This window comes from Colletotrichum gloeosporioides (assembly GCF_011800055.1).
Source record: "Colletotrichum gloeosporioides strain Lc1 chromosome Unknown consensus_21, whole genome shotgun sequence".
Lineage (NCBI taxonomy): Eukaryota > Fungi > Ascomycota > Sordariomycetes > Glomerellales > Glomerellaceae > Colletotrichum > Colletotrichum gloeosporioides.
The window spans coordinates 20,539-47,049 of NW_025544666.1; the positions used below are offsets into that span (position 1 = coordinate 20,539).

The 26,511-nt window shown below is 58.6% G+C and overlaps 6 protein-coding genes across 6 annotated transcripts; 3 read left to right on the forward strand and 3 right to left on the reverse strand.

Moving 5' to 3' along the window:
- Window positions 1-403: 403 nt before the first annotated feature.
- Window positions 404-1,665, forward strand: GCG54_00012982 (Carnosine N-methyltransferase; the record flags this gene model as incomplete). Its single annotated transcript, XM_045412845.1, has 2 exons — window positions 404-495; window positions 543-1,665. The coding sequence occupies 2 exons, from the start codon at window positions 404-406 to the stop codon at window positions 1,663-1,665; spliced, it is 1,215 nt and encodes a 404-aa protein (XP_045267503.1).
- Window positions 1,666-1,725: 60 nt separating this feature from the next.
- GCG54_00012983 (Rhamnolipids biosynthesis 3-oxoacyl-[acyl-carrier-protein] reductase) lies at window positions 1,726-2,625 on the reverse strand (the record flags this gene model as incomplete). The annotated part of the gene is made up of 2 exons (XM_045412846.1): window positions 1,726-2,473; window positions 2,519-2,625. 2 exons carry the CDS (start codon window positions 2,623-2,625, stop codon window positions 1,726-1,728), a joined length of 855 nt encoding a protein of 284 aa, XP_045267504.1.
- A 617-nt stretch (window positions 2,626-3,242) lies between these two features.
- On the reverse strand, window positions 3,243-4,870 carry GCG54_00012984 (uncharacterized protein; the record flags this gene model as incomplete). Its single annotated transcript, XM_045412847.1, has 8 exons — window positions 3,243-3,549; window positions 3,596-3,756; window positions 3,801-3,841; window positions 3,889-3,996; window positions 4,042-4,260; window positions 4,307-4,477; window positions 4,523-4,699; window positions 4,744-4,870. The coding sequence occupies 8 exons, from the start codon at window positions 4,868-4,870 to the stop codon at window positions 3,243-3,245; spliced, it is 1,311 nt and encodes a 436-aa protein (XP_045267505.1).
- A 1,901-nt stretch (window positions 4,871-6,771) lies between these two features.
- GCG54_00012985 (uncharacterized protein) lies at window positions 6,772-8,574 on the forward strand (the record flags this gene model as incomplete). Its single annotated transcript, XM_045412848.1, has 1 exon — window positions 6,772-8,574. One exon carries the CDS (start codon window positions 6,772-6,774, stop codon window positions 8,572-8,574), a length of 1,803 nt encoding a protein of 600 aa, XP_045267506.1.
- A 2,123-nt stretch (window positions 8,575-10,697) lies between these two features.
- GCG54_00012986 (Ent-kaurene oxidase) lies at window positions 10,698-12,387 on the reverse strand (the record flags this gene model as incomplete). Its single annotated transcript, XM_045412849.1, has 4 exons — window positions 10,698-11,119; window positions 11,168-11,773; window positions 11,826-12,111; window positions 12,163-12,387. The coding sequence occupies 4 exons, from the start codon at window positions 12,385-12,387 to the stop codon at window positions 10,698-10,700; spliced, it is 1,539 nt and encodes a 512-aa protein (XP_045267507.1).
- A 9,792-nt stretch (window positions 12,388-22,179) lies between these two features.
- On the forward strand, window positions 22,180-24,018 carry GCG54_00012987 (putative FAD-binding protein C12C2.03c; the record flags this gene model as incomplete). Its single annotated transcript, XM_045412850.1, has 1 exon — window positions 22,180-24,018. The coding sequence occupies one exon, from the start codon at window positions 22,180-22,182 to the stop codon at window positions 24,016-24,018; it is 1,839 nt and encodes a 612-aa protein (XP_045267508.1).
- Between the last annotated feature and the right edge of the window lie 2,493 nt (window positions 24,019-26,511).

Genomic DNA, 26,511 nt, shown 5'->3' on the forward strand with positions numbered 1-26,511 from the left:
CACTCATTCGCTCTGGGTGAGGTGGTGTTGAGGTGAGGTCAAAGTTACGCTTTGGCCGTGCGGGCACAGTGTAAACATCTTTCAGGAACCCGATTGGTAATGGCGGGGGCCGTTCTAGCCCCGCGTCACCCCAAGTGAGTGCGATGCGCCGCTGTCGGGGCAGTCGCTGCTGGCGAAAACACCGGATGCCATGATGTCGCGATAAGCCCCTCCACCCACCCCCAAGGAGGAAGCCCCGGTCGCCCGACTAGAAAACCAAAAGTATGTTGTTCTCCAGGACCTGAGCGGAGCGGAGCGCCCTGTCGCCGCCACAGCAGCCCCGACTGCCCCTCCTTGCACCGCGGCCGCCCGCCGAAAACTCAGAACTGACGAGCGTGTTGAGGACCCGACCACCCGTGTCAAAATGGCCGACGACGAGCAATGGAGCGGCATGGAGAGCACCATGGAGGACCCGGAGGAGACCAAGGTCATCTTTTGTGCCCTGGACTCGTTTCTGTGAGTGTGGACCTGTTTCTTTGGTGACCGCAGACTGACATGTGCAGCCAATATGCCAAGGTGGCTCACTTCAACGTCACTCACCTGAGGAGGCAGTCGTTCTACGCGCTGCCCCAGGCCCACTGGCAGATGCTGGCGGCCCCTCCCTTCAACTTCTTGGACACGCTGGAGCGCACGGATGAGGCCATCGACACCAACGCGGAGCTCGCCCGGGCGATCGCGCAAAACGGGCTGCGGTCCTGCGGTGGTGTCGACCCTGGCAGCGGAGAGCCCAGGATGCCCGACGAGTGGGTGGGCGTGGCCAAGCACAACGACACCGACAAGGCCCGGAGCAGTCTCCGCCAGTTCTTCCGCGACTGGTCGGCCGACGGTGCGGAGGAGCGCCGCGCGTGCTACGGCCCCGTGCTGGACGCCGTCGCCCGCGAGCGCCAAGACGCCGCCGCCGCCCCGCTGAAGGTGCTCGTCCCGGGCGCCGGCCTGGGCCGTCTCGTTTTCGAGCTGTGCCGCGCGGGCCACGACGCCGAGGGCAACGAGATCTCCTACCACCAGCTGCTCGCCTCCTCATACATTCTCAACTGCACGACAGGGCCGGGGCAGCACACAGTCTACCCCTGGGTGCACTCCTTCTCCAACCACCGCACGCGGACGAACCACCTGAGGAGCTGCGCGGTCCCCGACATCCACCCGGCCTCCGCGCTCGCGGCCGCGGGCCCGTCGGTCGGTTCCATGAGCATGTGCGCGGCAGACTTTCTCTGCCTGTACGCCGACGCCGAGCACGCCGACGCCTACGACGCGGTGGCGACCGTCTTCTTCCTCGACACCGCGCCGAATCTGATTCGCTACCTCGAGACGATCCACCACTGCCTGCGGCCCGGGGGTGTGCTCATCAACTTTGGGCCCCTGCTGTGGCACTTTGAGAACAACGCTCCCGGGAACCACGGCAAGGACACGGACGGCGACGGGGAGCACGACTACAACAACTCGTCGGGCATTGCCGACCCCGGCAGCTTCGAGCTGAGCGACGACGAGGTCATGGCGTTGGTGGAAAGGGTCGGGTTCGTCGTCGAGCGCCGCGAGACGGGCATCGAGGCGCCCTACATCCACGACCGCGAGAGCATGTTGTCGACAACGTACCGGGCGAGTTTCTGGGTGGCCCGCAAGCCGCGGTAGCATCTTGTGTCACAGCGAATAGCATCATAGACGGGCATGGTAATACACATTGTTACTGTTCTACAATTTGGACACGTTCAGCTCCCCACGCTGCCACAGCGACCCTCCGTCAATCGCGATGACCTCGCCGTTGACGTGGGACCCGGCGCGGCTGGCGAGGTAGACCACGGCGCCTGCAATGTCCTCCGGCTTGCCGAGCCGTCCCATGGGGTTGCCCTTGCCGATCTTGTCGGCGCCGCCGGCAATCTTCAGCAGGCCGTTTGACATCTTGCTGGGGAAGAAGCCCGGGGCGATGGAGTTGACGGTGATGTGTCGCGGCGCCAGCTCCAGGGCCAGGTTCCTGCCGAGGTGAATGACCGCCGCCTTGCTCGCGCTGTACCCGTACGTGCCTTGCTTCCCGAGCGTGCCGATGCCGAGGCCGGCGACCGAGGCCGTGATGATGACGCGCGCCGGGTCGCTCGTGTTGCCCGCCTTCTCGAGCAGCGGGGCGAAGAGGCGGATGGTGTTGAAGACGCCCTTGACGTTTAGGTCCATGACCTTGGCAAACGCGTCGTCGGGGTGCGAGTCGAACGCTTGTCCCCAGGTGGCGCCCGCATTGGCAAACAGAATATCGACCTTGTCGGTGTGCTTCTTGACCTCGGCGAGCAGGTGCTCGACGCCCTTGATCGAGGCCGCGTCGGCGGGGACGGGGATGGCAACGGCGCCGGGGCTGCGGTTCGGGAGGGCGTTGAGGGCCTTGCAGGCCTCCTCGCACGCGTCGGCCTTGCGGGAGGAGATGAAGACCTTGGAAGCTCCTGCCTGCAGGAAGCTGTGTTTGTTAGCAGAGTGAATCCGCGCAGGGAGCCAGACGTACGCTGAAGCGGCGTGCAGGCCCAGGCCGCGGGAGCCGCCCGTCACGACGGCGACCTTGCCCTTGAGCGAGAAGAGGGACGGGAAATCTTCCAATTGAGCTTCGGCCATTTTTGCGTTTGAAGAATGAACGACGACAACGCACTGAAAAGAAAGGGGAGGTCGGGATTAATAACCCGGAGCTGCAACGCGCGGACCCCCCGGTCGGTGACGTTTGCGGGGGCGGGTTACCGAGCCTCGGCTTGAGCTCTCAGCTCCACTAGCCCCGGATTCACCGACCCACACCTGAACGTGGGGGGGTGAAGCTCTACGTACTTTGTGATTGGCATTTTGGCTTTTCAATGTGCAGGATTTCAGCAGTTTGCTGTAAGGCACCGATGGCAAGGGTATTGAGGCGCAGCGACATTCGTCATTGATATTGGCAATTTGGTACTAGATGCGATACGTAAAAGTAAAAGAGATCCGGACACAGTCTCCCATGGTCTGTCTCCATGCCAGTGCTGGTGCTGTTTTGTGAGGCCGTCGAAATCGCGGCGCATGAATCCATGAATGTCATAAATCGTCATCCGTAAGATGCAACATGAGATGCAACGTAGAATAGCCTTCAGAAGACTCAAGTCGTCGAGGGCGATTGCCCTTCGACGACAACGTAATATACTGCCACAATCGCTTATAGCTGTGGCGGCTGAAACGTCGGGTTCGGTCGAACCCAGGATCACTGAGATCCCTTACAACTTTTGCTCCCAGCAGTAGTCGACATTCGCCCTTATGGTGGGGATTTCATCCTTTACGATGCTGCCGATGAAGAAGACCTTGATGTTGTGTTCAATCGTGGTGAGTTTTGCGTAGTTGACGCGCGACTCTTTCGAAAGCCGCTCGCCCTCAATGTTGAGCCTGGCTTTCACCGGGGGGAATCCGAGTTCCGGTTCTCTCGGGAGCTTGTAGGCGCTGCGGTTCCGCTCGTGGATGACGCCGTGTTTGAGGGGCTTTACGCCGCTCTTTCTGCAGCCTCTGCCTCCGTAGGTGAGGATCGGCCTGACTTGTCAGTGAATGCCATGGCGAGGAATCAGGGTCTGCTCACACGCAGGTCGAGTGGCCCTCGTCGGTTGCGACCACGATGAACCGTCGGGGTCCGACGTGGAAGTGGCCGCCCCATGGGTCCTTCATCGATTGCTTGTCCGACATGGTCGGTGCCGCTTGCGCTGTGCTACCTCGAGGCTCGGACCACACGATTTTGAAGATCTAACATGTCAGCGCGAGAAGCCCGGGGGTATCAGACTACTCACTGCTCCAGGCTTGAACTTGCTCGACGGTTCGACTCTGTAGCCTGTTGATTGTTAGTGCGAACTGCAGGCCATGACCAAAGGCACGTACGAGGATCCAGTCTTTCGCCATAGGCAGCGAGCTCTTGGGCACCGACAGGCCCCCCTAATGCTTTTGGTGTGACCGTCCCGTCGTCGTCCTCTTCAGGCGAGTAGGCCCCTATTTGTGTGAGCCACAGCTATCAGTTCGAGGGCGTTGCCATACCGTATCCCGAATCGGTAGACGATTCACCTTCATTCGCGTAGCCGAAATTATGGGAGTCGCTCGCTCGCATGGCCTCAATCTCCTCCGGTGCAAAGTCCTGTTGGGGATCGCCTGGGATTGTTAGCACGGCCTGCGATGCGGATGCAGTGGACATACCCTGGTAGGCATCGGCCTGCGCATAGTCTGTCGAGTATGCAGTGTTTGTATCAGTAGCAAGTGCTGTACGGGCTTAGCGTTTGTGCTTCAATCTCAATGGTTCTCTTACGCTCTGACTCTGCGTCATAGGCCGACTGTGTGGTCTCCTGTTGCGCACCGAAGAAAGGGTCTAGAGGCGGAACCTCATCGGGAGTTGGGGGTGGGTCGCCCGAAGGGTCGGGCTCGGCTTCGGCGTATTCCGTCGGCTGGTCTTTCGAGCGTTTGCTCCTCTTCGTCGTATCTGCGTTGCGTCAGCCGAGTAGCAAAACGCGGCCAGCAGACTCACCATGACTACTCCCGGCCTGTGACCCGTACGCATAGCCATAACCGCTGTCGGGAGTGTCTGACAAGGACAAGTCGTCCAGCCCGTGCTGGATGTCTATCTCGGCCTGTTGGCGAGGTGCGGCCTCGTCCTGAGGCTGGGCACTCGACGCCCCCTCGTCCCACTTGTACTCAGTCTCGCCTGTGACTGTTAGATTTTGCTCCTACACTAAAGCTCCCACTCACCATTCCGCTTCATGCGGTAGCAGTAGTACTTTGAATACTCGGCCGACCACACCCAGTCACTCCAGGGGCTACCACCACCGCCATCGTGCTTCGACTTGTGTTTACTGGAGGAGCTATGCTTCGGCATAGTGGCATCGCGGGTCTACACTTTATGTGTGTCCCACTAGTGAAAAGTGCCGATCCGGGGGGAGGGGGGAAAGAGTCCACAGCAAGTCGGGCTCGGGACTCGGGGGAGGAAACGGGTCCTGATGAAAGGGCCAGTTGAGCCGCAATGCAGAGAGAAGAGACAATCAGACGTCGATAGGCAAGTCGGGCCTGAGACGTCGGGGCCGTATGGAGGATAAATGCAGCAGGCCGCGGGCTTAATTGGTGGCAGCAGCTGCGCAGGAACGCGTGACGTATCCGGAGAGCTGTGACTGGCGAAGACTGGCGAGAGAGAAGGGGGTGGTGGTGGGATAGGATCTCAGCAGCAAAAGTCCTGCATTGCGTTGCCTTGCATAGCACTCCTCGGTCGTCAGTCCCAAGCCGGAGGGTTGGTGATCCCAAGCTTGAGTCAGAAGAGAGAGAGAGAGATGGAAGACGGACGGAGGAGAACAGAACGGCACAACGAGAGAGAGGGTGTGGAACGGCACGTCTGCCATATCTTTCCGGCTCTAACCCTTGATAAGAGCATGGCTCTCCATCCCGCTATCCGCTTTCCCACTCGACGTGGAGCAGCACGTAGCGGAATAGACGCCAGCTCTTGTCGCCGTGAGGTGGTCTCATAAGGTACTGGCAGGAGAGGAGACAGACAGAGGAGAGACTAGAGTGACACCCCTGGCGCTGTGTCGTGCGGACGACTGGGGCCTGCGCATCCCCTCTGTATGAAGGCCCGAAGGCGGGCAGGGCCACTGGTAGGTTGTAAGCAGCGCGAGATGTAATTTGGGTACCAGGTACTTGCAGAAGAGGAAATGGCAAAATGCAGACGACAGGAAGCAGGCTGTGGTTCTCGTGCGGGTGCGTTTATTGCTGGTGCAGAAGTGGAAGTGGTGTGGCCCATTCCCACCAGTAGCGAGCCGGGTTGATGTCGATTAACCCCGCGCTGCTAGTGACTCTTCACGTCCACTGTCACCTGTGTCCACCAGCCGGTGGACCGCCGAGACTGGGACGGGGACCCCCCCCCCCCCCGGNGGGGGCCCCCCCCCCCCCCACGGCAGCAAGCGACTCCATTAGCAGAGCTACTGACACACCTATCGCCAGGGGGAGAGACGGCTAGTGCCCGCGAGGCAGGTGGATCCGTCTACCGAGAACGTGTGGTGTCCCGGGTACGGTGCCAGGTGCTGTGCTGATGCTGTCCAGCGTTGCTGGGTTGTCTGATGCTCGGTCAGCGGCCATCCCGGGTTGCACACGTTGTGTTCCCGCGGCATGCATCTCATTAGCCAGCCTGCCTGCCGCACGTCCGCAGGGAGGAAAGCATTCGCAGTGCGAGTACCAGCAGCTGTGCAGCGCGTCCTGCCGGGGGAACGAAGCCTCCTGGCTCCTGCAAACGAACAGAGCCGCTCTCGCTGGCTCGCTCGCTTCACTTTTTCAGTCAAGGGCACAAACCCACGCGTCGTCGACTGATCCCTCTCCAGCTCGTGAGATATCGTCGCCTCGGACCTCCGTCACACTCGTCGTCGCTGCGTTGTCCCAAGGCGATGACAGATAATGGAACAATATCACGATCAGTACGCACCTTAGCCCGTCCTCATGGCTGCCGCAGACTCCCCCGACCGTCAGTCCTTACCATCGAGCCCGTCGGGGCATGGCCCATCCGGCGAGAATGACAGGTCATCTGACACGACACCCACGAGAGGTGTCGTCGCGCTCGACCCGAGCCCGCCATCGCCATCGCCATCACGTCCGTCTCTGCAATCGGACAGCATCGTCGAACACTCGCTCACTCCGCCGGCGCGATCTGGTCTTGTCTCCTCACACCGCCGCGATGACGGTCCGTTCAGAGTGCCCGGCCCGCGTCCTCCGCCTCGCGATGCCGGTCCAAATTCCAACATGCCAAAACCTCCGCCTCCACCACCACCGCCGCCGCCCCCTGGGAGCCGGCCAGCAAGCATCACACATCCCCGTCCACCGCCGCCGCCGCCGCCGCCGCCCATGGCACGGCGCAAGAAACCCTTGGCTGGTACCGTGCCAACATCTCCGCCCCTGTTGCTGTCTACAGAAATATGGCAGCAGCCCATCACATCGGACTCTGGGGCCAGCTCCGACGAGTCTGACGACTACTTTAATCAGCAGAACCGGACGGCCTTTCCGCCCCTCATGCCCACCGTCCAGTCACGCAAGGCTGTGGAGAGGGACAGGAGGAAAATCACAGACGTCATCACGAACAAGGTCTCACGCCTCGCGCACTCTCGCAGCCCCGTTCCCAGCTTGGAGTCGGACGCATCGTCGGTAGCATCGACCATCTCGTCAGGGGATGACGGCGTGCAGCATCTGTGGGTTCTCATGAAGGAGCGTCGCCAGAGAGTCTACGGCATCAAACAGGAGATGGCTGGCAGGCGCAGGCATCTCCGCGAGCTGCGTCGGAGGAAAGACGAAGCCGACAACGCGTTCATGAACATGCTACGCCCCATCCTCATCAGGGGCCGGCGGAGCACGTTGGGCACGTTGGACGACACCCTGGACAAGAGATTCGCCGACATGCAGAAATTGCGCACCGACTACCACTTCTTTGAGTCGGACTACGAAAATCTCGAGGTTAGTCTGGACGAGCAGGAGGAAGATCTCATCAACATTGAGACACGCTTCTTCAGCATCTTGGCCGCCGGCAGCACGAGCGCCGGGCAGGAATTGGAAATGGAGGATTCGGACGACGACGAGCTCGCGGAGCAGTCGAGCATGCCGTACGACTTGATGGGCATCTCTCGCCACGGGCCCACGGAGGAGGCTCACCCGCTGTGGCAGGACCTCGTATCCGCCATCGGGGATCTGGAAAACGCCAAAGACGAGTACGGCGACCTGATTCTCATCCACGACCAGTACGCGTACGGCATCGAGGTCAAAAAGACTGCAGGAAAGCGGCCCAACGCAGACGAGATTGAGTTCATTGACGGCTATCCCAGCGAAGAACGCGAGAAGCGGGAGAACGTCGACTGCCTGGCGGAGGAGGTGAAACGGCTGAAGCAAATCTGCGAGGAGAACGGCGCGATGAAGAAGCATCCCTCTTTTCGGATAGCGTACGCTCTCGACCCTGACATTGGCGAGGACATGTCCCTCGACGACCTGGGGACCAAGACGGGGAGCGTCGCACACCCGCGGTTCCCGGAGCTCTTGTCCTGCCCAGACTACCTGCTCCGCCCGGAACCTCTCACGGCTCTCGGCAACTTGAGGCGGGCCGTGAGGCTCCCGGCGAACGACCCGACCAAGAAGCGGCAGTTGCACGCAGCCCAAAAGGAGTACGCCATTTCCAGGCTCATGAGCGAGTTCAAGGGAGACGACAAGGCGGATTTTGTCACCCGGTGGCTCCTGGATCAGCTGAGAACGTCGCCCCTTGCCGTTGAGTTCCTGTACACGACGTTCGTGCACGAACACCGGCTGCGGATTGAGAACCGGCACCGGTGGCAGCAGGACGTCCTCTTCCACTGGTGGCGGGACGGCGCTGTCAAGTCTCGCGACGACTTTATCGGGCCGCTCACCGGTAGTGGCATGGCATCCCCGGCGGAGGGCCTCACTCGCGATGTGTCCGCAGAGGTCGTCGCGAGCCCCTCGGCATCAACAACATCGCAGACGCCGGTCCAAGACGAGGAGGAACAGGTTTTGTTAGACACGCGGGGCCGACAGATGGAAGTCTATTGAAATTACTTTGTTAGCGAGCGACTAGGTTTACTTTGCTTTATTGGCAAGCGTGTGTCTCAGCACGATGGCGGACACAGAACGGCATCGGTAGAATTGTTCGGGTTGGACGCAGCTGGTTTTCATGTGCTTTTCAACCATCAGGCGGCTTTTTGATACCCCCTTTCAGACTGGTGACGTGCTAGCGGACTCCATCGCGTCGCAGGATTGGCTTGCATTTTTGTGTTGATATTATGAAATACATGGGGACTGTTCACAATGTGCCCACCGGTTCACGGGAAACGTCGTGCTAATTAGCACCATGCCGCGCGAAGCTAGAAGCCGTTTCGGCTCGTGTTCTAGCACTCAACACCACCCGCCTAACGCGGCGCGGGATCCTAAAAAGAACCCCCACACTTGCTCGGGACGAGCCATGGCGACTCGCGAGAACGGCCGAGCAGAGGTGCTGACAGCAGTGACAGGTATCGGGTACATGTTCGCTATCGGCTTCGAGGCTAATGCACCTGCGTCTGTAAAGGGTGAGGAGCGCAGCATGTGATTTCAGACGCGCACAAGGTCCCGCTCGGCTGCATGAGGATTTGGGAATTGTCTGCATGCTGCGCGGGGTTGCAATTTTGTTTCGCTTTTTTTTTTTCCCCTTTCCGTCGTTGGTGTTGCTCTCTGTTGACGAATGGCACGATGCTTTCCCCCAGCCAGAGAAGCGGGTTGCAACCACGGTGAAACGACAGCGCCGCATAACAACCACGTCGCGGAAATTGGCCAACCAGACGTTGTAAGCAATGGTGTTTTTCTTTGGAATTTCAGAAGCGGCTGCGGCTGATGGAGGCGCCGCCGACGGCTGCCTTGGGGAATCTGGCGAATCAAAAGACCATAGGGCTGAAGAGAGCAGCACGTACAATTCCATAGCCGTCAAAACCTGGAAATTCCAATGTGAGATCGCTTGCGTCGACGACGGGCGGAAGGGCGCCGGCGGTGGTGCCACGTTGGGAGTCATCTGTGCCGACGGCAAGGACCGACGGATAGGCAGGCTCACGCCGTGGTTGCGCTGCATCGAGGATGGGGGGTGAGATATGTTGTCATGATGCGTGTGTACAGAGTTAGTTTGGTGATGCTCAGCCTGATTTTGTAAGGGATGACTGACCCCTGCGATTTGAGAAAGTTGTTTTGCTTGAACTGAGGGCGATCGTATTCCTTCGTTGCGGCCAGCAGTCATCAAGTCGCACCCGGGATCAGGGAAAAGAAGTCTTCACGATGCAGACCGGGCCCCCCGGCAAGCTAGAATGTCTTGTATCGCTCGCCCCAGCCCTACGAACCGATCAAGCGGGTCAGCTAGCTGGCTCTGGCTGCAAGCAAAGCGCTTTTTCTTAGGAGAATCGGTATTGCAGAGCCTGCCGCAAGTTGTACGGCAACCTAGCCGGGCGTGGCTTGGCTTGGGGCGGTGAGCGTGTGGTTTGAAGCAGGCCGCGATTGCTGTGAAGCTTTTTGAAACGTGCGAGAGAGGTGGGGAAACGCGCGGCAGCGGCTTGCTTAACTCTAAAAGGCAGTTTTTAGCTCAGGGAGTCAAAAAGAAATAAGCTTTGGTTCTCGTGAGGTGAGAACACCATAAAGACTGCATCTTCTTTTCGCAAAAAAGAATCGTAGACCGATTGAAGATACTCCAAGCTGTTGCCTCGTGGGTGAATCGAACACCCGATCTCCTCATTACTAGTGAGGCGCTATACCGCTTAGCCAACAAGGCTTGATGAATGAGCCATGGAAATCACATATCATGATCCATCGCGAGAAACCCTCCCTCCTGCACCACATTGCCGCAATGAAATGCAACTCATGTATTCGCCCGTAGGCCAACGCGCACTAAACAACCGCTCGCGCCTCTAATGTCGCCTTTTCGGCATGACTAGGTATGGTATGTGTGTTGTGGTTAATATACAGTGGTATCTCCTCCATGGGTAGTAGCCTCCAATTAGCCTATCCAAGACCCAGGAGCTCCAGGCCCCGACGCCGGAAAGATGTGTGGTTGTGTGTCTGTATGCACGGAATGCTGTCCATGGTTCGTATGTGTGGTGTTTTTTCAATTACCGTCTCCTCCGTGGAGATTGGTTTATCCTTTGTGTTGTTTTTCACCCTTACGCCACCGTCCGTCGCCTGAATAGAATCTCCGCATTGGGATCCGGCGACTTGCTCATTACCATGACCATGGGCTTCGGCCTCGTCTCGCCGTCCTTGAGCTTGATGTCGTAATTGAGCAGGAAATACGCCAGGATCATCTTAATCTCGTTCCCTGCGAAGAAGCGGCCCGGACATGCGTGCTTGCCGGCGCCAAAGTTCATGTTGGTGTCGCTGATGCTGGTGAACTGCCACCTGTTGGCGTCCTCGTCGGACTTCTGTCGTAGTTTGTAGAAGCGCAGCGCGTCGAACGTGTCGGGGTTCTCAAAGTATCGCTCGTCGTGCGAGATGCCGGCCTGCGGTGCCAGCAGCTTGGTGCCCGAGGGCAGGTGGGTGCCGTCGGACAGGTCGATCGGCTTGATGACCTTGCGGATGAAGGAGGCTGCGACGTGTTAGTGTGATGCACCATGACAGAAAGACTGCCACTCACTGATGTTGCCGGCGAGGCGCTGGGTCTCCTTCATAAAGCTGTCCAGCTTCTTCAGCTTGGCCATGCTTTCTTTCCTAGCCCACCCGTGATCAACCTCCAGCACCTGCCGCGCCTCCTCGCGAAGCATCTCTTGCGCATCGGGGTTGGCCGCGAGATCGTAGATGCAGTCGGTGACGAGGTTGTTTGTCGTGTGGATCGACGCAGCCGCGAGGATAAGTTGCAGGTGCGCCTGGGACCTGATATCCGTCTTCTCCTCTGCAGGCAGCGACTCCACGAGCCACTGGATCAAGTCGTCGGGGGTCTGCTCACAGCTGGGCATCTCCAGATCCCGCAGCCGCTCCTCGATGACGGGCTTCAGCATGTTGCTCGCGAGGTCGATGTCCTTGGTGATCTGCCGCAGCTCCGACACCATGTACTGCCCGACGGGCCGCGCCCACTCCGGGAAGAGCTGCATCTTGACCACGGCGACGAAGACGTGGATGGCAAAGTTGATGCTGATGTCCATCCACTTCTCTTGGCGGTTGATGTCGGATCCCACAAACGCCCGGCCGCTGATCCGTGCGATGGCTCGCAGCGCAAAGGGCTGGAACTTGACTGGCGTCCAGTCTAAGGTTGGTTAGCACGAACCGTGGCACACAAGGTTTGGAGCACGACATACCCTTGCAGTCGGGAAACTCGGTGGCGACGACGTACTCGAGCTCGCCCTTGAGCTGTGGCACGAGCCTGGCCAGATTCTGAGAGAGCTTGCATCGGACCAGAGTCGACAGCAGATCCGCGTGGGGGCCCAGCGTGAAGTTGGTGTATCGACTCAGCATGGCCTCGTCAACGGCCTCCGTCGCGCTGAGGACCTCTTCCGGCAGGCTTCTCAGCTCGCCGATGAGTCGCGCGGGGATGAGGACCTGCAGGCCTTCTGTCGCCTTGATCTGGTAGACGGTATCGCGGAACTAAGAGCACAGTCAGCCACGATCACCGCTAGCGCAATTGAAGAGCCTCACCTTGCCGTAGCTGTCGCGAATCAGCGTCTCCGCGTCAAACATCCACTTGGTCTTTGCCGCCTTGTAAAACGGCAGGGGCAGCTTCTGCTTGCGCGATTGCAGCAGCCACGCGACTACCAGCATCGCGCTGATGGCGACGTAGTAGCTGATGTGCTTGCCCCCCGGCACCACCTGGGGCAGGTTCAGCTCCATGGGCATCGACGACATTGTGGTTGACTGATTCATCGGAATGCTGGATGAAGGGAAAGAAAACAATCCTCAAAAGCAAGTCTAACAGGGTATCAACCCAACACGCCAACACGACCAGAAGAAGAAAGGTACAACGCCAGCGAGGCGGTAAGTCGGACTCGGACCGAGATCAGGTCGCAAGGAGAGTCGTCTGCTGATGGAGACTTCCCGGGGCGGAGAGGGAAGTATGGCGACGACTTAGGTATGCCTCCAAGACATTGGCCATTAGAATCCGAGAGTACCCAGCCAGGCCCTGCGGAGGGTCGACGATGCGATGATGGCGTCAAGGTTGGCGGCTCCAGGAAGTGGGAAAAGTCAAAAAGGACGAATGACGGCTGTCCAAGTCGGGATTCCGAGTTCCTGTGGCCGCGTTGCCCGTCCGTCGTCCCCGTCACTCTTCTCTGTCTCTCTCGCAAGCGTCGTCCAGCGTCGTCGTCGAGTTCGGTTTGCGGAGCGTTGTTGACCGTGTCCGTCGTGCTACCCTTGGTCCAGGAAGAAATCAGAAGCCCAGACGCGAGCGACGGTGCAAAGGGACGGGGCTCTACAATGATAAAAGTAAAATCCAAGGAGCAAAAGACGAACGAAAGACAAAAAGAGGGAAGGGGTAAAAAGGATAAAAGTCGGAAATCGATGCTTGTCTGCGTGTGCCTGTTTGCATCGCAGTGTGTACCTTGCATCAGCAGCAACGGCGGCGCGCGCAAGTGCACACACCAGAAACACAGACGACATGCAACGCAAAGCAGGCCTTCCCGCTTCCTTCCCGACAGCAGCGCAGGACGCTACGCAAGCCACTCCCGACCTCCTCCCATCGGTATCCATCCGGGCGGCGGCCTGGCGACCTGTGACCTGGAGGACCCAGGACAAAGGCAGGGACCGCTAAGCTTGACCTTGCGCCTGGGCCGGGCACGCTGGGTGAAATCTGGAGGGTTTGGGAGTTTGGACCGACTGGGACGTGATCGACTTCTGCTTCCTTGGGCGTCTCTGGCGGTTTCGCGGACTTGCCAGGCGCATCTGAAACATGGATGGTCAACAGGAGTCGTTCGGGAGCAGCCACCTCCGGATTTTTAGCTTGCTGCCCACCCCGTGCCTCGAAGGAGAAAAAGAGCCCCAAACATGTTCATGTTGCTGCTGTTGATGCAGATGTTTTGATTAGCCGTCATTGCGCTGTGGCAATTAGGCGCAGTCGAATCATCCGCCCGGTGGTCTATTGCCCGTTGTTGGTCTCCTTCGTCAAGCAAGGTAGATGGCATAAGTGATCGGATAAGATAAAGATCAAGATAAGGTATTCTGTAACCAAAATGCGAGGTACCAACGTCTCAGACAGGTGTCTTAGGTAATCCCTCTCCCAGGGGCGAGAGGCCCCTACAGTACCTACCCCCAAGTATCCTTCAGCCTCATCACGGCCAATGGGATACCTCGGTGTACCTTCCCCACCTGCCCCTTCTGGCACGGATGCTGGCCCGACAGGGGCTTTCTCGGCTCGCTTACTGGCCGAGACGCGCCAGAAATTGTTAGTGTAGCGCAACTCCTCCACATTCATCCCATCTCCGACCATCTTCTGACCTCAACCCACCTTCTCGAAGCGCCGCCCACGACTCCCAAGAACCAACTATACGCTTCACAGTAAGCTTCTTCGACGCTTGCGCGGACCTCCTTTCCCTCGGATCTGCCCTGGTCCTGTTCCTCCCGACCCCCCTCCACCAATGCAACGCAACGTCTCTGGCAAACCCGAGATTCGCACACTCGATAATGAACCAGCCTATAGATCTTGCTGCAAGCCAAGTTCTGAACTCTAAACAAAAGAGTCCGACATCTCTCGCGGCCCAAGGATTTCGCCTGAGCCGCGCCCCAGAACGCCTACGCTGCCGTACAAACGACATCAAGCATCCCACGACATATCAACAGCCCTGCGTCTCGGAACCTGCCGCTGGGCTGTCTCTGCGGCCGCCATGGGCATGGGCGTCGCTGTCTCCGTCCGCCCTGGAGGGGTGAGGAGGGCCTTGGATGGGCGCCGTCGTCATCCCCATTCCCTGCGACTGATCAAACCTGCACCTCAAAGCCCCCGTGCTCCTGAGTACGCCAGCAGGAGCAACATTATCCAGGGCCTCGCTGCCCTCGGCTCCCAAGAGAAACGCATGGCCTGCCAAGATGATGTCCAAGAATAGGCACAGGGGTCACCCTCCGCAAGGCAGGATTAAACGACAACCCGCAATGCTTAGCTGTTTGCTTGCCTGTCATCGTCGCCGGCTCATTCCATCCATGTGTTCTAGCAGTTGCCCGCCGCCGCCGCAGCAACGAGCCGCAGGGATGGCGATGCACAGTTGCCTGCCCATCTGCTACCGGACTTCAGGCCAGGCGGTTTGCGCTGGTGGCCGCGAGTGCATGCCGCCCTACTTCTCCAAACAATGAGGAATCGAATGGATCTGCACGGTAATCTACACGCTAGAAACCTGGCTCCCGCAACCTTGAGCGCGTACGACACGCAGTCCACGTCAGGGAGGCGGCCTGTTCCTGGTCGTCGTTCTGGTTCTCCTGGAACCCCGCTTCAGGATCGTCGGGGCCGTCGTCGAGTGATGGGCGTCGAAAAACATGCTCACCTATTATGCCACAGCTCCCTCCCCATGACCATGCGGGCCTCTCTCCGCCAAGACGGTATCCGGCGAGAAGCTTGTTGCAGTTACACATTTGAGCCACCCCAGGCGGGAGCGGTGCCGTCGTCGGCTCCGAGGAGGAGTGCGTGCACAAAACCCCGTGGGATTTCTTTCACAGTCTCAAGTGCCGGCCAACGACCGCGATGTGACTGGCAAACGGGTTGGATCTGAAAACAAGAAGCGGTTCGGCCGCCGTCGGTCCGTCCTGCGCCTTGGTCAGATGGCCCGCAACAGTCTCTGATAGACATTGTCTCGCGGCTTCACTGCTACAATGCGCGACTTGGGCTGATGTTTGTGGAGGGCACTGACCGGACTCGTTGGGGGATGCCTTCTCGACATGGCATTATGCGCCTTTCCCTCAAATGGAAATCCAAACGAACACACCTGAACTTTTGCATCTGAACCCGATCCCAAATATCGGCTACGTAACCGGACGAGCATTATTGATTCGCTGGTGACGCAGGTTGATGACGGCACAGCACAAAAATAAACCAGCCTCGCGTCGCTTCGTCCGTCGCCATCAGCCAGCTTGTTTATTCGATGCGGCTCAGCCACAGGAACGGTCTGGCCCGGTATCAAAACAGCGGCCGTGACGTTGCCGCAGTTGATGGAGCCGCACGCACGCACGCCGAGGAAAATGTTTCCAGAAACGACATTTGACAAAAACGTCGTGGCCCCACACCGAATGCTCCAAAAGAGAATGCGCGTTTGGCAAAAGATGAAGATGCGGCCAGTGTGGATTGAACACACGACCTTCAGATTGATTGAATGAAGTTTCTCGGATCGTAATCCGCTTCAGTCTGACGCTCTCCCAACTGAGCTATGTCCGCCACGATCTTCGGAATCCGCCGCACGCAATGAGCAATATAATGCCTCCTCCACTTCTGCCCACATCGCCCATGTCATTAGTCGTGCAAGACTGTCTTTTGCAACCTCTTCGACAGCATATTGAGGTCAGACGGCCGAGTCAGCCTCCTGCAGGCATGGCATAAGAGCAGAGACAACTCAACTTGCGATTGCACTCCTTTACAGATTCGAGTTCGGCCGTCTTCTCTTCCAGCCATCTGGAATCTCTACGTTAGCCCTGGACCCTGGACCCCACCCATCCGCTCCGCCCACCGCCCAGCTCACGATGCGCTGCCCTAAGTGGTTTCCTGCCCACGAGGCCCTTAACAACAACTGGTCTGGTGGTGTAGTTGGTTATCACGTCAGTTTAACAGGTCAAGCGGTTCTCTGAATGCCCTCGCCTGGCACACTGAAGGTCTCCGGTTCAAGTCCGGGCTAGATCATCATACGGGCGATTGGTTTAGTGGTATAATACTCGCTTAGCATGTGAGTGGTCCAGGGTTCGATTCCCTGATCGTCCAGCTTTTTGAGGTCGTCGTCGACGTAAGGTCCGTCTCACGATTTGCGTTGTTCTTTTTTGATATTTGGGCGCCTTCCGGGCCTGACTCGGGGGACGGGCTGACTGGCACCGAGCTGTTGCGGGTGGAAACAATACCCGATGGCTTGGTTAAACTTGAGACTGGTTTCCGAAGCTTGTGACCGCGTCGTGCCGTCTCAAAACAGAGGCCTCGACGCGCCGTCGAGACAGTCAATGCCCACTGGCAGTTTTGTGTGCGGTTCCAAAGAACAAAACGTGATCGAGGAAACCTTCTTCGACGCTCGTGTCAAAAACTCACCGACTCGTGGCCCATGATGGTGCATCGCGCGAGTGTGAGACCCTGACTGCGGGAACCAATGCGGGAAGAGAACCACCGCTCTTTGGGACGGCTGAGAAGGGTTTCTACGACACGGGCCAGCTCGACCATTGAGCAAAACGCAAATCTCCTCACTGTCGGAGAATTATCTGCTGTTCTCGTGCCTCCAGATGATCCGACTGCCGCGTAGAATGCGGGGACGCGCGTCTTGGATGCGTGCTATTCCTGGATCGCAGCCATCTTCGGTTTCCGGCCGCCCTGCACTCGCATGGCCTCCTTGGCTATTCAAAGACAGGGCTGTCGACCTGAGCAGATGAAATGGTTTGGAGATGTCCTCACAATGCCCTGTTGCTGGCGTGTGGTGGTGACGCATGGGCACGCCAACGGCCGAAGCATCAATTCCCGACTGCTGAATTGAGCGCTCTCATTTCGTTCAACCGCCACTCGACAAATTGGTCCGCGGCCCGGGAATCCCTCGTCGGAATGGCTCGGGTCGGCAACTCGGCCGTATCAATACATCAATGACTTTTGATGAACATAAGTGCTGATGACTCTGGACGAACGGGATGTAACTGGCCTATGCAGGTCTGGAAGGCGCAAAAGCATCATGCCACCCTGCAGCTGTTGTTCCGAGAATTTTCGACGTGCTTGCTTTTTCCTTTGCGTTCCGTTAGTCAGGCTTGACTTTCGACGTGCATATGTTGACTAGCAATTCCGTCTCTTCTTCGGAAGTGCGAGGCAGTAAATAAATCGAGGAAGGTCGTAGACGAAGAAGCCCGAGCTTTCATGCCAGAGTATGACGAGGGGGCTGCTTGTATTTGCTTCCTGGTCTCAGCAACCATTCATACTTGCTGTATCAATGCAATTCCGTCCACACGTGAAGCCAAGTTGATGCCATGGTACACGTTGCTTCGGGCAGATGATTGGGGCGGCGCAAATTGTCTCCTTTCACCATGCTGTACAACCAACCGGCGGCATTGGAACTGGAATTACAGTCATCAACGAACTGATCCGGGTGCCAGTTGCAACATTTCGAGCAGCGTGTCAGGGACACATCGCCGGGCTAACATCTGCAAGCCAACGCCACCAGCGCGGCAATTTGACCGTTTCACCGAGCTTACAGCGAATCTCCTAAGCTCTTCGTGCGAGTGCCGAGCTGCTCGGTCCGAGTTTGATCGGTCGATGAACGGAGGACGCCTGCGGTACATGGGAAGGCCAGATCGACAAATATGACCGTCATCTCGGTTCTCCGGCTTCCAGAAGCTCTCCGAACGTGTCGAAATGATTGCGAGCCAGGGGCTCGACGACAGCCTGTTTCAACCAAGTGGCTGGAAGAAGAAGGCTGGCATCGTATGAGTCCAGACAAGCGGTCCCGGAAGCGACCCGAAATGACCGGGCAGCGGTCGCAACAAAGCCAGACTTGGTTCGAGCTAGGGGCCTCTATAGACCGGCAGCTAGGGCAATGTCCCCGGAAACGCAGGAACGCGTGCTTTTCATAGCGGCGTTCCCATCGGTGTGGAGAGTCAAGTGGCAGTTCTTTGCACTGTGAGAGATCGACGGACCGGTGGACTGTCTGGAGGGAGCTTCACGTGTGAAGGCGAGGATGCTGGGGCGGACAGGGAGGCCTGAATATTTCAAGGGTCTGATTGTTGGGATCAGCTTGACGTGATGGCTACGCAGCAGGTACTTTCGAAGGCGGTCTCGGGTGCGAGAAAAGCAACGACGCTGCAGACTGGCATTGGGAGCACGGGAACGTCGATTGGAGGCATGCGGCTGACGTCGACCAGAAGCGATATGCCCGACGACAGTTCTGGCTGTCATTTGAAATTTTTTAGCGCCTATCGCAACCGCAAATAAGATTCTATTACAAAGTCTGAAGCCCAGTTGGGGCACCGGGGAGGCAGGACTGCGAGCCGGCGAAATGTGGTTGGGCGCATGAGACAGGGCTACGGTGGAAAATTGCCTTTCCGATCAGGTGAGCGGTTGAATGGGTGGCCGACGTAGCGAGGCGTTGATCGGGCAATCAATTTGATGAGAGACAAGCGAATAAAGTTATCAGATCGAACCCATGCTTGCCCATGCCGTGTCGCTGGGCCGCGAACCGTGATAGGTGTCTTGTGGAGCAGCTAGCCCAGGCCAGCGTCGACAAACGCGTAGAAATGAGGATCCGACACTGACTTGGCGTAGGGAGACACGAGCGGGTCCTGGCCACAACAGGCCGAGAATCTCAGGTTTGGCGTTTGCGTTGGGAGGATTGACGTGGCTTCAGGGAGTTGCGGTGTGACCGGTGTCGGAGATGAAATCAGATTAGATGCGATTGATTTGATGAGATTGATAACCGGCGATAAGATTGTGGCTTCGTGTTTGACCAGAGACAAAAAGAAAGTCAAACCTGACTAGACAGGGTGATTAGACGAAGGTCACGGACAGGGATCGGACGGCAGGGTCGGAATTCCGTTGGGCAATTGGACCTGTTTGCGGCGATCCTCGGTCTGGAGCGGCCACTCAATTGGCGTGTGATGTTTGTGTTGGCAACAGATGCCGTATTCGCACAATGAAGGGATTGTGACGTGGATGCGTGACGCGCGGGTAGCTTATCACGGCAGCGGACGGCGGAGGACACCGACGGGGCCGAGCCTGCAAGAGTGGCAGCTGCCGTCCACTTTCGAGATACGGGTGCTGAGCGGAGCGGCGCTGGAGCAGGACTGGAGCAGCAAAGGGCACGTGGAGGGTCGAGGACGGAATTGCTCGGTTCGGTCGCGGGCTGGGTGGCCGTACCAAGCAGCCGTTCTGCGCGAACCGGCGAATTTTCCCCAATCCTTCCGCGGGTGTGCAGTGTCGCATTCCGAGGGTTTCTTTCGTCAGCGGTGAGCCAACACTGCCGTTGAAGGTGCTTGGGCTGGGCCGTGGAATGACGGTTGATGCGCAACAATTGGCACGCATCAGACGGAGATCCACTGAGCGACTGGCATCGGAAGACAGTGTGCGAGACAGTGTCAAGGGGCTGGATCGGGGGTGGAAAGTGACGGAATCCAGTGGCGACTCAGCGGCTAATGGGACGGGTAGTGGTCTGACAGTGAAAGAGATTTCCCGGGAACTGGTTATGCTTGTGTATATCGTTTGATGCTCGGTGAGCGGTGAGGAAGCATGAATAGGATATTGACCTGTTATTTTTGTCAGTGCCGTGTCATCGAACGAGCGTGGTGCGCGGAGAGAGATTGCTTCATTAGCCGTGGCCTCGTCGACACACGGGGCTGAGCCCATGGGAAAAGTCGGGGGGCCGCTGTCCCGGACGAACCGTACCGTCTGCAACCGAGGGAGCACACGACGCCGGGGTGGCTGATCCAACGTGCTGGGCCACACTGTACGGTATAGATTGGGAGTGCGTAGCGTGGTACGTAGGGCATGTTGATATGCCGGCGACGTTGCGATAGCGTAACAATGCTGTGGACGGTAAAAGAAAACGCAAGACGGAGCTCCTCTTCCCCCTATCCCGTTGACCGTCGACGGAGTGCTCCTGCTCCTCGGGCGGAGCTGAATTAGGGCGTATTCGTTAGACTTGAGGTGGAGGATCATGGATGCGGCCACCTCATCGTGCGTAGCGGCTGCACGACTGAGATGGCGGCGGCAGATGGCAGGCAGAGCATCGTGGAGAGCGTGATTGAGAGGGGGAATGGCGAAATGGGCGTCGTCTCAATGGTCAGCGAACCCGGAGTGCAGCATGATGAAGTCTAGCGCATCTGGTGATGGCAAAACCCCACACGCTTGTTCACCGTGTTGGTGCCGATGTAGGGTTTCGCGAGATGCCAGTCGTCGCATTTTCCAGCGGTGCGGGACGAGTCCACTGCGGTGCAGCAGCAGCGACTGCCCACCTCAACAAATGTGGGTGTGGAGGGCACCTCACAGTGACTCTAATTCTTCCCGGGTGCCGGCTCGGGGCAGGAACGCCTCGGTTGATTTTCGAAAATGGGGGAAGGGCACGCCCGGCTCGTTTCTGCACTGTGAGCAGGAGCAGCCCGGGCAAGAACAGCCGGCAAAGGGGCAATGAGGCGCGGGTAAGTTGCCCTGAAAAGGGGAGAGGTGGGGTGGAAGGAGCGGATCGGAATGTGGAAGGAGAAAAGATAGGAGCACCGATCCAATGCACTTGCCATAGTCCGTGGTTTAGGTTATTTGTGGCAGTGATGGATGACAGTGGCTGCGGCAGCTGATATGGCAGTCGCAGCAGGAGCATGACTGCCCAACTTGACGCAGTAGCCAACTCTATCACTGGCATGGAAGCGACATCGGACACGTCGTCCTTGCCCCTCATGCTCCTTGCTCTTCACCTTTCCAAGCAAAGACAAGGCACGCACTGATGCGATGCGATTGATAACTGTGACACAGCACAGACAAATGCTGACGATGGCGCCTGTGCTGGAATGCGGCGGGCCATGTTCAGCCTGCCGTATTGCTTTTTGTGCTCGTGTAATACATCAGACAACTCGGCGAATCCCTTGGTCATCATGCCAGGTCGTTGGTGTCATTGAAGTGCCCACTAATCCAGCCCAGCCCGATGCATGGTAGCCGGCGGCCCACTCCCACCGCCGCCAAGAATCCCCAAAAGTCTACCGACACAGCGCTGTGGACGCTGAAGGCAGCCCCCGAAGATGCTCGGGGAAAGACAGTGTCCCTCCAAAGACCAGGACACTGTCCGGCTGCGGCCAGTCAAGGGTCACGGTACCATCGCCCGCTCGTCGACGCCGGTGGCGGCTAGGCCTAACTGGGGCATTCCAGGGCCCCCAGTCTGCCCAAAAACGGAGACTTTTCGACTGTCATTTTTCCCTGCTGCACCCTCTGTCGCCTTGCCGATGCCCATTGCCTGCATTCTGCCTCCTCGCCGCTGCAAAAAAAATACCAGCTGCGTAGCAAAAAGGCAAGAAAAATCAGAATCAACTTGGTACTGTACGGGTACGAGGAGCTACGACGTCCTTGGCTCGAGATCGACAAATTCAAGGGCCATTTTCTTTTCCAGGCCAAAGACGGGCCCTCTCCGTTTTTACCTCATCGACCTCCACGCCCAAAACCTTACATCTATTTCCTTTCCTCCCGCCTGAATCAACCTTTTTTTCCTTTCGCTTCCCCTCGCTGATATAACAACGGACTTCCGCTTATCTGATCAGAGTTATCTGATCAAGAATTCACCCACCGGTTTCAGTCACCAAGCACGCACGCACTGCTCGAAAACGTCAATACACACACACACACGCTGCCTCAGCATGCTAAATAACTACTGACTATCCGCCCCCCGATCCTTCCACTACTGCCACCACTCGCGACCACTTTACGCCATCCTCCACGCGAAAATCTCCAACCCCCCTGTCGCACACCACAGTCGCGTAGGTCATCACATCCGCCACTCAAACAACCACAACCACAACACATTCGCGATGCACAGCACAATGGCCACCACTGCGATGGCCTCGTCGTTGCTTGGCTCTACCAGCGGCTGCATTCCCGAGGAGCCTTCTGCGCCCTCGGCTGCCCCCTCGCTTACCTACTCCGAAGAGTCGGAGGATCAAGATGAAGAGCCTCAGCCTCCCCGCAGACGACGCGCTTCTACACGCCTCATTGCTCAGAGCCCCGCAGACATCCAGCGCATCACCGGCGAGTCCACCGCCGAGTTGATCCAGAGATGTTGCGGTGGCGGCTGCTGCATGAAGCTGGGCAAGAAGAAGGAGGGCGTCGAGTACGAGGCCATCACCTTCCCCGACAATGACGCATACAAAAGCCTCGCGCTCAAGATCGGCGAGATCCCTACGACCCTTACCAACATTGCCGAGATGCCCGAGCAGACTGTCTTCTTCGAGCCAGTACCGAGGTCTACCGTCAACGTGCCCTCGCCAACAGATTCGGCAATCTCTCTGGGTGCTGACACCCCGAAGGACGACCTCGCCACCTTGCAGAGCAAGTTCAAGGACTTTACACTCGACGGTATCGACACCACGAGGGAGCCGCCCAAGTTCGTGCAGCCCCACCCGCCCTACCATGTCTACGCCGCCCGCATCGACTCGACCCGCGAGCTGACCAAGCCCGGCGCCGAGAAGCGCACTTACCACTTCGACCTCGACATCACAAGCTACCCCGGCGAGGAGGACATGGACTTCAGAGTCGGCGGCGCCATTGGTGTGATGGCCCCCAACGACAAGGCCTGCGTCGATGACGTCTTCGATGCCCTGATGATTCCCCGTTTCATCCGCGACAAGCCGGTGCTCATGAAGACGACCCGGGGCCGCTGGCCGACCGTCTGGGGCGACGATCAGGCCCGCGAGATGGCCACGACTCGCCGTGATCTGCTTACCTGGTGCTCCGACATCCAGTCGTACCCCCCGACCAAGCAGCTCCTCCGCATCCTGGCTGAGTACGCCGCGGACCCCAACGAGAAGAAGCTCCTGACCTACCTCTGCGCCGCCGAGGGCCAGGGCGTCTTTTGCGATTTCCGCACCGGCCCGCACGTCTCCCTGTCCCAGCTCCTGAATGCATTCCCCAGCTCGCACCCGCCCCTGGACCTGCTGCTGTCGGTCCTGAACCCTCTGATGCCCCGCTTCTACTCGCTCTCCAACGACCCGCACGACGCCTATAAGACGCGCGACGGCAAGGTCCACCGGCTGATCGAGATTGCCGTCACGGTTCATGAGACTGCTGACTGGCGTCGCGGTCTCCGCACCGGTATCGGCTCCGGCTTCTTTGAGCGCCAGGCCCAGAGATGGCTCAAGGCCAAGGCCGCCGGCGAGACGCCCGAGGTGTACATTCCCATGTTCAAGGGCCTCATGGCTAACCCGCTCGCGAAGCAGTTCGTGTCCGACGGTCCCATGCTGCTCATCGGCGCCGGTGTCGGCATCGCGCCCTTCAGGGGCTTCGTGCAGCGTCGTCTGAAGACGGCCAACTGCGCCAACAAGGTTTGGGTGCTCCAGGGCATCAGAGACTCGCTCGTCGACGAGATCTACAGCGGCGAGTGGGGCGTGCACGAAGACGAGGTCAAGCGTGTTGTGCAGAGCCGTCGCGGTGAGAGCCGTTACGTCCAGGAGGAGGTGCGGAATCAGGCGGATCTCGTCTGGTATATTGCCAACGCCGTCGACGGTCGTGTCTTTGTCTGCGGTAGCTCCAGGGGCATGGGCGAGGGCGTCGAGGATGCGCTCGTCGACGTGGCCATGCAGAAGGGCAACCTGGAGCGAGAGGAGGCCAAGAAGTACTGGGAGCTGAAGAAGGAGGCCGGCCAGTACATCGCGGAGACGTGGTAAGGCGGGGCCGCAACCTTTATATGCAGACGCAGTGCCCGCATGTCCCGAAGAGTGTGACTCGGGGGCAGCGGTTTATGAATGGGGCGCCTGACTGCTGACGCGGTCGATCACTGCTGTGCCGCGGACTCGGCTTTTTCGGGGAACGGCTTCGGTCATCGGACGTAAGATGTTTAAAAGCATCCAGCCGCGCCTGGCGACGAAAAATAAAATACGAGAGCATGGGTGGTTAACATACCACGCGGGAAAAAGGCACCTAGACGGCGTTTCGGGTGGGTTGATTTTTGTATGCAAGACTTGTACTGTTGCGAGACAGGGATTTCACACGGGGTTACTGGCTATGGGTTGCATCTAAGACGGTCCTGGGCCACTGGCAAGCATTCGTTGGATCAGGCGTTGATGCTGAGCGCTGAGTACATATGTAGTGTCATTGACTGATTCTTAAGCGATGCTGGTGTCCATCTCATGCGTGATTCACGTGAATACCTGCCCGGCCTCGGAGTTTACATGGAGCGGCTTCATCAACCGTCGTGGTTGAGGCAGCCCTCGGTGAATTCTCACTAGTCCTACGCATCGCGGACATAATGCTGGGTCGGGCTGGGGAGCATCATCACCGAGATTGGTGAGCACTGCCGGCCGGTGGGATTAGCCTAGGTGTGCCGGCGCCGACTCCTACCCCGAGGCCGCACTCCAATCACACCCATCCGGAAGACCGACCGTCTGGTCGCTCACAGGCCGTGTTCCGGATCGTGAAGCCTCATGGTCGGCGCCAAGACCGGGGGCGCACGCTGGCATTTCACACTCCGGACGCCGGCTTCAAACGTTTGCCCGACGGGGTGTCTCCGTCCAAGGCCCCCTTAGTGACCGGCCGCTGGAGTGCTCCGGCCACGACATCAGACGGCCTTCGGACCGAGTTCGTCGTCCCGTTATTGTAATTCCGGCGGGAAACGATTATAATTCCGAATCGGAACCCAATCCGCCCTCCGATCACTGATTCCGGCCATGGCCGCCAGCAGAAGCCAGCAGTGGGTCCGTGGTCACAGCACGACCGGCGCCATCGAGATGTGGGCGCGCTGGGCCAAGGTGTGGTGGATTGTCCCGCGCGGGAGCTTATTCAGCTGCCAGTCATCGCAGCGCCACCGTTCCCTGCCCAAAAAGGGACTGCGCGCGCGCGCGGAGGGGAGGGGAGCTTGACGAGAAGAGCGATGCGCTGAGGATTGAATCGCGCGCTTCGATTACATATCCTCCAGACGGCTGCACCTGCAGATATGTAAGCATGCGGCTCGTCTTTGTGAATGCAGCCACGGTCGTCGGGTCGCTGTAACGTTTCCGAGCCGCGCGGGAGAGAGCACGGGGGGCGTTCCTCGCGGCACGACAAGTTCACACCGCCCGAAAGCTGGCGGCCGCGGGCATCATTCGATGACCGTGAGGGTCAGGTCGCCCGAGCAACGAGCTCCCAGTGGGTGGGTTCATTAGGGTGCTTATTGCAGCGGGACATCTGGAAGAGTGGTGCAGTAGCCGCCAGGCGCATGGCCATGGTAGTGTAGGGCCTGCCATCAGTATTGGCGCTTGAGATCTGGCGGGAGGTTGGAGGCGTGGAAGCTGATTGATGGATGACTGAAGGTGTGGTAGTACTCTCACCGCCCAGCGAGGGGTGTTGGGGGCCGCGGGGCACCCTTCTAGAATTTTCGTGGGTGCGCACTGCAGTGGTTTCGCAATCCCGCGCGGTCGCCCAGCCGGGCCATTTGTGTTGTTTGTTTGTTTAACCATCCGCTTTTGCTTTTTAGCCGGGTTTGAACAAAGAACTCAAGAATGAATCGGTAGAGTTTCTGTACCGAAACTCGGCCGATGGCGAGTAAGGTGAGCTGAAGAATACGCAGATGCTACCTCTGAGGAAACGAGCAGGTACCCCGCCAAAAGAATGATGTCAGCCGCGGTCTGCCCGCTTTGTCATCGCCGCCTTGCCCAAACAAGCCAAGCGGCAGGAACAGACAGGGATCGTCTTCTTCAGCGCCGCTGCTGCTGTCGAAAAAGATCCGCCGCCAGAGGGACACTCTCTGATGGGGCAGGAGCACGTTATCGATTGTGCTGCCGGGTGCTTTGCGTGCTTTGCGTGCTTGCTCTGCCATTGGTAATCGAATCCCTGATTACCACACCATTTGCTCAGCGGCCAGCCTCCAGTGCAGGCACGCTTCCCGGTACCGCGCGCCCGAGCGCAATGCAAAGCCGCCAGTCATGGGCGGCAGTCCCGCGATGGGGGTCCCAGTTCCGTCTAAGGTTCCCCGTCTGATGATCGGGACGCCTGAAGGCCCGGCTGGAGAACGGAGCCAAGTTTGCCTAGGTAGGATCCAATGCGTTAGAACCCCGCCATCTTGGAGCTCTCATGCTGGTTGCTGCGCTGTCGATGTGGGGGGTTTCCAATGGTTTCTGAGACGCTCCGGAAAACAGGTGGCAGCAGCAGCAGCTCAGGTCGCAGTATATAACCAAGCAGGCCTT